This window comes from Brassica napus, chromosome C2 (assembly GCF_020379485.1).
Source record: "Brassica napus cultivar Da-Ae chromosome C2, Da-Ae, whole genome shotgun sequence".
NCBI lineage: Eukaryota > Viridiplantae > Streptophyta > Magnoliopsida > Brassicales > Brassicaceae > Brassica > Brassica napus.
In genome coordinates this window covers 39,717,669-39,728,462 of record NC_063445.1, presented here as the reverse complement: position 1 = coordinate 39,728,462, position 10,794 = coordinate 39,717,669, and the positions used below count along the sequence as shown (strand labels likewise).

At 42.3% G+C, this 10,794-nt stretch overlaps 1 protein-coding gene across 1 annotated transcript; it reads right to left on the bottom strand.

Annotated features, from left to right (window-relative positions):
* Positions 1 to 5,692: 5,692 nt before the first annotated feature.
* On the bottom strand, positions 5,693 to 10,436 carry LOC125582389. Its single transcript, XM_048749066.1, has 4 exons — positions 10,321 to 10,436; positions 7,199 to 7,565; positions 6,393 to 6,878; positions 5,693 to 6,280 (listed from the first exon to the last, which is right to left on the bottom strand). The coding sequence occupies exons 1-4, from the start codon at positions 10,434 to 10,436 to the stop codon at positions 5,693 to 5,695; spliced, it is 1,557 nt and encodes a 518-aa protein (XP_048605023.1).
* Positions 10,437 to 10,794: the final 358 nt, after the last annotated feature.

Below are 10,794 nucleotides of genomic sequence, written 5' to 3'. Positions count from 1 at the left end.
ACAAACCAGCCAAAGTGGCTATGATACCACTTGATACGCCCTAAATTGAAGGATCACTTTAGCGGGATGTTGGATATGATCCGAGAAGGCAAATGGCACATCTGGAACTGAGATTGATTGAAAGGATCGTCAAGAGATGCGGAATGGCTCTTGATATACCCACGATCTAAGGCTAACCACCAAAGAAGGATGTAGTGCGTTGGCTAACCACCAAACAACATACAAAGCGGAATTGGCCGACCACCAAATCAACAAGCCGGTTCACACCAATGAACTAGCTAAAGAACTCTCTCTCTCTCACTCAAAGAAAAGGAGAAACAAAAATATAACTCATACTTAGACGGATTTTATTCATAGAATGAGACTATATATATATAGTGTTTGTAGTCAAAGAGAAATAAATAAGAACACGGAAAATAATACATAGGAAATAGAAATATTGACTAGAAATAATAAATGAGTCAAAGACTCAGTCTTCCATGCAGGTTATTCAAGGATAAACCTTCGGCTACTGTTCAAGGTCATCCGAACCAGATGGTGCACGACGGTATGGAGAAGGACACACACGGGACTGTCAGGATGGTCCGCCGGGTGAGAATGCAAGTTCGTCTTTGGGTTCTTCACGACCCAAGCTAAGTCTGGCTCGACTATTGTCTTTAGAATGTCGAGATAGTCGGGAAAGACGAGCTCTGGTACGGTCAGTTCGTTCGTCATTCGTGGTTCAGCCGAAACTCCATTCCAGACGTACGCGGGTCGATCCATTAGTCTGATAGGTACGGTTGGATGGGTGAACCTCGGTTGAATTGTTCAGAATGTCCTGATCTCCATGCTGAGCTAGTTCCATGTACTGATCCATGTACTGAGGCGCATCAGAACCTTGGTTCCAGATCAGACCTCGATCCCCGACCGAACCGAAGCTCGAGCCTGGAATATCTCCGGAGAAAGGCAGCTTGCCGATGATCTAACCCGAACTCAATCGACGAGGCCAATATCTCCGACCCCTCTAGCTCAAATTCGAGAAGAAGTAATCGAGCTTCGAGGGATGGTCTCGACATCAATTGATAAATCTCGAAACAAAGAGACCGCATATCGAACCATTGCTAATCGACGGGATCAAGCCGAACGGGAACTCACAGAACACCAAGCTAGCGCCCAAGAAAGAAACCAACCGCCGACCAGTCCATCAGGTGTAACGCCGAATCCCCTAAATCTCGGAGCCTTCAGTACTCCAGAGTTTTTGAGCGCTCGATCCAGACGCTACATCGGAGAAAACTCGCAACGAACCCCGCAACAAGGCATGGCCTACCGAAGCTTAAGCTACAGCGGACTTGACGAAATACCTGGCTACAAGGCCCACGAAGTACGCCGATCAAACCACAAAACGGGTACACGGAAAGACCTGGCGAGCCAAGAACGCGAACTCCACCACTGGGCCATCAAACCTTTGAGAATCGAACCCGACATGCTACGGGAACTATCCAGCAATTGGATTCGATGATCCAATAGGACAAGCCCGAGGATACGGCATCCACATATCCATCGATGCAGATCCTCAAAGAGAAGACCAGAGGATCCCGAATGAAACCGGAACTTTCCAGAATTACATTTAAAGAAACAACGCCGAGCTCAAGAGAATACACACCATCGTGCATATGGCAACAAGCTCAGCTCCGGACATAGATATGGTTATCGAAGAGACAAGAAGGACTCCATTCACGAATCGAATCGCCAGCGTAAAACTACACCGTGTGGAAAAACTAAAATTCCCGAGTTTGCCGGGAACTCGAACCCCAAAGCTCAAGTACGAGCCTTCCGACTAGCAATATCGAGAGCGCATCTCAACGACGACGAAAAAGGCCGGTTACTGTTGCTTCTTCTCTGAAAATCTCACCGGGGCCGCTCTCGAGTGGTTCTCTGGCCCGGAAGAAAACTAAATCGATAACTTCACCCAGTTAGTATCTACGTTCCTCAAACAATACTCAGTTTTCATAGAAACAAGGGTTACCGGGGCGGATCTCTGGAATCTCATGCAAGCTCCCTTCGAACCGCTAAGAGCGTACATAAACAAGTTCTTAGAAATCAAGGCCAAGATTTCACATCCGAACGAAGTTGTGGCCTTGGCAGCACTAAAGAACGATGCCTGGTTCTCATCCAAATTCAGAGAAGAAATGGCGGTACGACCACCTGTCTCGTTGGACGACGCCCTATACCGAGCCTCCTATTTCGCAACCCACGAAGAAGAGGTCGCCGCTTTAAAGGAACAGTATAGCGCGAACAAAAATAACGCCGCCAAAAACACTAATGCTCCTAAAGAACCAGCAACTAAAGGGCAGCACTCCTATGCGATAAACAATTCGCCGCAAAAAAAATCGTCGACGTACGATCTCAACAAATTCTGTCCCTTCCATAATCGAAAGGGTCGTTTGACCGAGGAATATCGAGCAGCACTTCGAAGTCTAAACGAAAATAAAGAAACCGGCGAAGATAACGAAGAAGAAGAAGCGCCAGCAACTCCAAAAACCAACCGGAAAATTAAAGGCTCTTCGAATAAAACAAATAGGGAAACCGAGCTTGAATCACCTAGCTCTCCACCTCCAGAGCCAAAGAAAAGAGTCGACATGATTTCATGGGTACCAAAACGCGATATCCCCAACAAAATCGAAGGTCAGACCGAAGGAAAAGTGTGCATCGATATCACGGTAGCAATCCGCACCTTAGAAGCTCGACAGAGCCTCCCCTCCCTAACACAATCCAAATACGAAGATTCCCTTCAGGAAAATCCCCAACCTTAAGCGAAAGCATAAGATGGCCAAGGTCCGGGAGCTACTAGAGAGACCGATCGGCCCACAAATTCGTAAAAAAAGACAGCACGCGAAGGCTTAATCGCGATATGTCTGGGGGACAGAAACACTACCAACTAGCACCGACCAAAGAATGGGACTTCCCGGCTTATGACAAAGACAAAAAACAAATTGACTTTATATACGGAGGCTCTAAATTCCGCAACTCGGTTAACTCGATCAAAGCATACCAACGAAAAGCCGAGAACAACATAGGAATCAGAGTGTCCCTATCAGGTCCCAACCACGAAATAACTTTCGACGAGAATGAAACTGCAGATCTCGACAAACTGCATGTCTCAACGAAACGCCCTCGTAATACGACTCGACATCAGCGGTTGCGAACTATCTCGGGTCCTGATTGACACAGGAAGCTCGGCCGACGTCCTCTTCTACGACGCATTCAAATGGATGGGATTCACCAAAGCCCTCCTTAAACAAGAACGAACCCCATTAATCGGATTCGCAGGAGAAACTACTTACTCCCTCTGATCAATCGAGCTCGCCGTAACCCCCGGAGAAGTCAGAAAAATCAACGAGTTCATCGTAATAGATCATCCAGCCCCATTCAACGCAATCCTTGGAAGACCTTGGTTGTACAGCATGAAGGCAGTTCCCTCAACCTATCATCAATGCCTGAAGTTCCCAACTCCAAAAGGGATCAAAACTATCAAAGGAAGCCAGAAAAGCTCCAGAACCTGCTACCTCGCAAGCGTTAAAGATATCGAGCCACATCCTTAATCAGCGCTCAAGACCCCGAATAAACGTACACACGTACACGAACAACAGAATAAACGACCCTACCTCTAGGGAAAACAATCAAACTACGCTATGACTTGATCCCTCGTCGAGGGTATGTAGGCAACTCCTGACACGATTTCAGTCACCCACCAACCACAAAGTACAAAAGATGCATACCGCAACCCAGTCCGATCAACACTCGAAGTACGCTAACACGACAACATCAACCTCATACTAAAACTAAAGCAACCATCTTTGTGCCAAATTTGTACCCTACAGACATTTTGAATAAAATCCAATTTTGATTCAAAACACATCAAGTTCATTAGATATCACATATCTGCAAAGTGCAAATCCTCGAAATACTCAAAAACGGCTGGCTGCAAACCGAGACCTTGATCAAGTCTTCGGGTACAGTCAGCCCTTCCAGAAACGCGGCAAAGCTCATTAACAAAATCTTTTATCATACAAAACATACGTCGATAAAAGTATCTACAACAACTCGACCCACGGCCTCAAAAGGTCGGCCCATATAAGAACGAAAAAATAATTCAAGAACTCGCAGTTCCTTTCCTTTATTGAAAGAATAATGCAACAAAAACAGAAGGGGAAAACAAAAGAAAAACGCGAATCCCTGAAACTACTTTTCGGCATCAAATTCGCCGTCCTCAAACTGACCACCCCCACGCTTTGCCTCGTCACCCAGTTCATTCACCTCAGAAGGAACTTTCGCAAAGAATTCCTCCGGTAAATCTTCCCAGATCTGAGGAAGATATAGCCTCCCAACAGAGAAGTCCGACACCGCCATCACGTCAAGTTCGTACCCGAGCTTGACCTCCTTCGCTCGATGACGCAACAACTCATCCGAAGCCAGCAGGTTATTGTTCATTATCTCCTTCAGAATATTGATGTTTGCCATAACTTCTTTAAGACGAGCTTCACAGTCAGCCGCGACCTTCTTATTCTCCCACTTATCTTTCAAAGATACCAATACATCTAAATAATTGTCGGCCAATGCCTACTTAGAATCGTAAGTCGCACAACGAAGATCATCGGCGAATTTACTCGTGGAAGACTCGATCTTCGCCTCCAAAAATGAAATATGTTCGAGGGACGAATTCGTCTTGTTACTCACAACTCGTAATTGAGCCTCGAGCGAAGCAGCCTGATTCCCTAGCTTTTCGGCAGCCGTCAGTTAAGCGGCGTTAACATGGACTCGATCCTGAGCCATCTTCAATCCGAGCTTTAGCTCTCGAACGACCTTCTTAATCTCGTAAAGCTCGTCGGAACGCGGGACATCCTGCAAACACTTTTCTAAAGTCGCCGCGAACTCATTATTAGCCTCCATAGCCTAGAGCACGACCGGTCAATACAATGAATAACGGATTGAGGATTCAATATTATAAATATTAAAAAGCCAACCTTAGCATGCGTAACAGCCATCTTAATGCAGGAATCACGCTCTGTCATATTTCGGAGAGAAGGGAGCGGGCATCCGACCGGCTTGAAATGCCTGACCAGATGAGCAACGCTGTCCAGATCTTCCGTGATCGGACAATCCTTGGAATGAGAAAATTTCCAATGAAACGGTTTTGCAACAGTGTTGTCGCCCGAGACACCAGGACGTTGATCAGTACCAGCAACCTTTGCTCTCTTCGGAGGATGATCTCGCCCCTCCGAGCCATTCGGACTGTTCGAGCTCGTACGAACCACCACCTTTTCTCCTCCAAGATCCTTCCCCTCTCCACTACCGGAGACCGGGGAAGTCAGGTCTTCTTGCGAAGAACTTCTGTAAACGCTTCGCTCACATCACAAGAACGAATTCGTTCTGCGCCGAGACTCCCATTCCGGCCTTGTACCCTTTCGGACTCACGAGAATTCACTCTTCTCGACGACATGTCAATAAAAGAAAAAAAGGAAGCCTCGTTCAAAACATGGAACCGATACCAAACAAAACGAAACCTTATAAAGGGCAAGGGCACCGCAGGATCTTAAATAGAAGGGGGAATAAAATCTTTAAAAGAAAAGATATTCCGAAAGTCATAATTATCCATTCAGGAACACAAAATCAAAGACGAAACAGAAACAATAAAAAAAAAACACAAGACAACCTAAGAGCTAGCTTCTTCTCTGACTGATGAGTTCGCAGCCTCATCATCGATGATCGAGTCTTTGGAAAGTTGAGGACGATCAAGACCCACGACCGACCAATCCGTAACAGCTGCCAAATTAGCAGCGGCCTCGGAGTCTTTCTCCATTTCCTTCAGACGAACGATCTCGTCTTTTACAACCAGCCCATCCTCCTTGATTTCGCTCAGAAGATCGAGGTTAGCAACCATTTCGTGGAGTTGAATCTCAGCGGACACTTCCTTCTTCTTGTCAACGCATCTCTTCTCCAAAGAAGTGAGAACCTCTCGGAAGCCATTTGCAACCTCACAACGAGCGGCGAGGGAACTCCTACAGATATCCCGGTCACGACCGGCCTCGAGTTCCACAACCTTGGTCATGAGGGCAGCAACCTCGGTCTCAAAGACTGCCCTTTCCTGACTAGCTCTTTTCCATTCGTTCCTCAAGATCATCGCTTCTCCAGTTTTCTTCCTAGCCTCCTCCTTGGCCGTCTGAAGCTCCTCTGTAAGCTTCTGAACCTCAGCCTTTCCTTTCTGCACCTCACTCTCGTTGCGAAGAGCATGCACGTGATCCTCATCGTCACAGCAAACTCGTTAAAAGCTTCCATAACCTGGAAAGGGGAAATCTCGAAAGGCAGTGCCTTAGCACCCCTAACAGAAATACATATAGCTCAACGAAACCGACCTTGGAGCTTGCGGCGACCACTTTGGCGTAAGCCCCCTCCTCATCAACAGAAGCGAGGGACAGAGGGTGACATTCCATGGACCTTGTGCGACGAGCAAGAGAAATGAGATCGCCTTGGCCCATAGATAAATGACCATCGCCCTCAAGGACGAGCTCCCATCCCTTCGATTCTCCCATAGAACGAGACGGCTCGTGCATAACGGCCTTCGACGATGGATGCCGCTTACGGCTCCCAGCAATGGAGTTGTCATGCAAACCGGGACTCAAAGAAACAAGGGATCCCTGAACTCTAGGGGCACCCTCATCATCTGAGTCCAGAATTGGGATCGGAGGTAGCCCGCTAGCGACCTTGCCCGCCGACGCCGACCTGGAGTTACGAAACAATGACCTCCTCGCAAGCTGTCTCTCCAACCTATCAGAAGGAGGGGGATAGCTAGCAGAAGCCTCTACATCTTCCTGAGAGTTCTCCGCTTCATCCTCAGACGCCTGCGATCTCCGAGGCAACACCCGATTCACCCGGCATCAGGAAAGCAGCTCGAATTCGAGAATGATCAAAAGATGACCAATCTGAGTGACCTCTCCGAAGAGCTCCAATTAAACCCCAAAGCCCGTCGGTCATAGAATTTCTGCCTGAATGAACTAGAGCAAGCAAAAAGGAAGACAAAAATCGATCAAAAACTGTTCGTGCATGCGAAATAAGCAAGAGTACCAAAGAGGAACTCACCTATATCCTCAGCCCAATAGCAGGGAAGTTTGGAGAAGTCAAAGCTTCCCACAGACGCTTCGTATATTTTAAAGAGGAAAACCTCCTGACGCCAGTTCTGATCACGATACGGGATGCCCTGCACGATTTGACGTCCTGGACGGGGAGACATAAGAAAAGTCCCAGCGTTTGGGTTGTTTCGTTTCATCAGAACGAGGTGACGAAGCTTGTCGAGGCCAAACAATAGACCGTCCTCGCGAGCCTTGACCAGGAGCGCCAAAAGATGTTTCAAGAAATTAGGGCACATTTGAGTAAGCGACAAACCTAGCTCCGCTAAAATATTAAGGACAGGCTCCGGGATCGGAAAGAAAAGACCACAGGTCTCAAAGAAGGAGAGATACGCCCCACCGTATCCATCCCGAACAGCTTCCGGAGACTCAAACGTAGAAGCCAAATCAATAACAACAGCCCTATCAATGCCGTGAACGGTGTAAAGCTACTCGAGCCGATCAGCCTTGATCGTCAGAAGAGGATAGGAAAACGATGAAGCCATCTCAGCAAAACTCAACAATTGAAGGTCGTTGATATGAAAAAAGAGAGAAAGAAGAAAATTGAGGCAGCAGAGGAGCGCTTTCGGGTACTTATAAGCCATCGCAAGCCCTAACGGCTTTATCGCTAAAACCGATATGTTTAATGATTCTCCCTAAGGCGGCGCATATAGCTGTTGCGCCGAGAAATCAAAAAACGCGCGAAGCAACGTACGAAATCTAGATTTAATAGACCATCTCTCTTCCTTCAACCCAAAAAAAAAAGAGATTGGGGGACAAATGTTGGACCCAATTTTGTTCCATATACCGAATTTGGCTGATATCGGTCTGGGCCGCGCAATCCAGGACGGGAAAAGAGGTCCATTACGAGCTCTCCGCAGAGATGGAAGATCCGGAGATCGAGATGGCGGTTACGAAGATCGCGGAGAAGTTGAGAAGACTCCGAGACTAATCCACTATAAGAAGAGATTGATGCGAACGAGGAAGAACACGGATAAAACCCTAGAGAGAGCTATACACACACATCCACCTCATTTCACCTCGCTTTAAGTCTTTTCTCTTATTGATTTCGTTTGTAACGTTGGATATTATCCCTCTTGTTGTACTCGATCTTATTCATCAATAAAATCCATCTTTTCCTACTGGGATCTGATTATACGTTGTGTTCTAAAGATATTGTTGCTCACATCATCTTTTCTTCCTCAGATTAAACTTTCAAGCACTATAAAATACTTAGTGTAGATTTTAGGATCTACATGCGTGACACCATACTATTTTAATTATTATCTTTTTTGTTGTGGGTTTTAATTTGATGAAAACATACTTTTATTGCCTTAGAACAATTTCTCTGTGCAATGTAAATGTCTTTTAGAAATGAAAAACATCCTAATATGTTTAACTAGGGTCGGCCCGGGCTACGCCCGGGTTTTCTGTTTAAATTTTACTTTTAATTATATATTTAATATGTTTTGTTTTAACTTATATTAAACAGAATATTTAATATGTTCTGTTTAAATTTATGTCTGTTTAAATATATTTAATATGTATGTTTTTTTTCTAGGATATTTAATATGTTTTTATAATATAAATTTTAGAATCTATTATAAAAACATAAGTAGCTATAGACAAATATAAAATAATTTTAAATCATTCATTGTTTTTGTCTTACGCAATTCAAAATTTGTAGTATTCAATTTTTTTTTTGTTATAGGAAACTATATATAAGGTGAAAAGCATAATGAAAAATTAATTAAATTTTAGTTATGGTATTTAATTGGTTGAATTGTAGACATGTTTCATTTCACTTAAAACTATTTATAATGTTGTTTCCAATTAGTTTCTAAGTAATTTAATGGATTCTCCCTTCCTTAAATTTACAACCATATATATTGTTTGAGATATATTTACTTTGGGTAAGCAATGTTTTAATAGTTGGTTTGCATTTGGATGTAATGTTTACACTCTTGATGTGCTGTAACTTAATTGTTTTGTAGTATATTAACATAAACGAAGTAGCATAGAAACATTTAGTATCCCCTCTACATGTTTTAGGGGTATGACTGGTTAAAATGCAGCGGTTGCGGGTGCGGTTGTTAAAGTTTGCAGACGTGGATGGTTACGGTTTTTAGCGTTATTAAGAAATTTGTAAGACTGTTACATCGATTAAAAATTAGTGTTGTTGCGAAATAGTTATGCCAAGTTAATTATGAGACACTGCTGCGATTTAATAATAAACGACCAATATTAATACATTATAATATTATAAAATATTAAAAACATAATATTATGATTAAATATAATAATTATTAATATAATATAATTAATAAAAATATTACATCTATTTATTTTATTTTATTAGTTTTCAAAAATTTATAATTTCACTAAAAACCTTTTGAAGATTTTTATTGGAACTTCTTATAAAATATTTTGTCTTGTTTATATATGTACAAATCCTTATATATATATTCTAATGTTTAAAAATTATAGTGAATAATTGGTTTAAATTTTTATAATATAATTTATGATTCTTATAGTGAATTAAAATATAAGATATATATATATATATATATATATATATATATTGTTTAAAGTATTTCAGTTTTGACATTTAAAAAAAAAAATTATATGTTTTTTTATTCATTGCAATTGTCCGTAGTAGAAACCATTTTTGATTTTAAAAAGCTTGGAGCGGTTTAAAGCGATTTATAATATTTTGTGATTATTGTCAAATATCAACAACCGCTAATAACCGTAAAATGTGTGTTTGTAGGTGGTAGCGGAAAAATCAGTTAAACCCGTGGTAATGTTACATATCTCTACGATCATGTGAGAATTAATTCGATAGTCAATTTTTATGTATATTATATAAACCTATATTTTGTGTGTATTAACTAACTTTTTTTGTCCTATGTTTCTTCCTCCTTATAAATATCTTACATATAATAGAGTTCATTCTCTCTGGTAGCGATGAACAAAGAAAAATGCAAATTCAATTAAATATCTTTATATTCTTTTCTTCAACCTAACAAAACTAATTAAGCTTCTCTAAACACATTGACCAAAAAACATATCTTAAAACGGTCACTCGAAAATCATAATTAATATGCTTGGCCTGAAACCACTAAAGTAAGGATGAATTGTAGAGTAATGGGTTCTATGTGTTGCTTCCCCTGCAAACATGACTTGAAGCTCATGAACCTTGGCTTGATCATGATAATTGACCTGACCAACCTTCTTGTTAACCCTTAGCAATTGCTCGGCCATGGCGTCTAGCTCATCCCCGCTTGACGTCATATGATAAGCGCTGAATAGTGGGTTACCTCCCCTTTTGTTTTTACAAAACATTTGATATTATATGTTAAGTAAATGCATTTTACTGAGATAAAGAGAGATAGAGTGAGAGACTATAGGAGTTTTGTAAACGTGTTCATGAGTAAAATGATCTATGTCTTTTGATCGGCTGTGTCATCATTCTCATCATTCTCTAGTTTGTTCCTGGGAATTTGTTTGACTAACCTGTCTTGGATAATGTCTCTGATTGCAGTAAATGAATGTAAAATTTATAGACATTTTAAATTTTAATAACTATTTACAAATATAACTGTATACTCGTAATATTATTAATTCATACTTCAAACCCAATGCTTGCAAT

Bases quoted from the DNA above. Each gene is read 5' to 3' on its own strand.
- LOC125582389 (XM_048749066.1), bottom strand. From the start codon at position 10,436: ATGACGTCAAGCGGGGATGAGCTAGACGCCATGGCCGAGCAATTGCTA. The intron at 6,879-7,198 runs GTTTTCCTCTTT...CGGAGATCGCAG, and splicing joins ATCAGAACTGGCGTCAGGAG to GCGTCTGAGGATGAAGCGGA. The intron at 6,281-6,392 runs GTCGGTTTCGTT...TGTGACGATGAG, and splicing joins TGGTCGCCGCAAGCTCCAAG to GATCACGTGCATGCTCTTCG.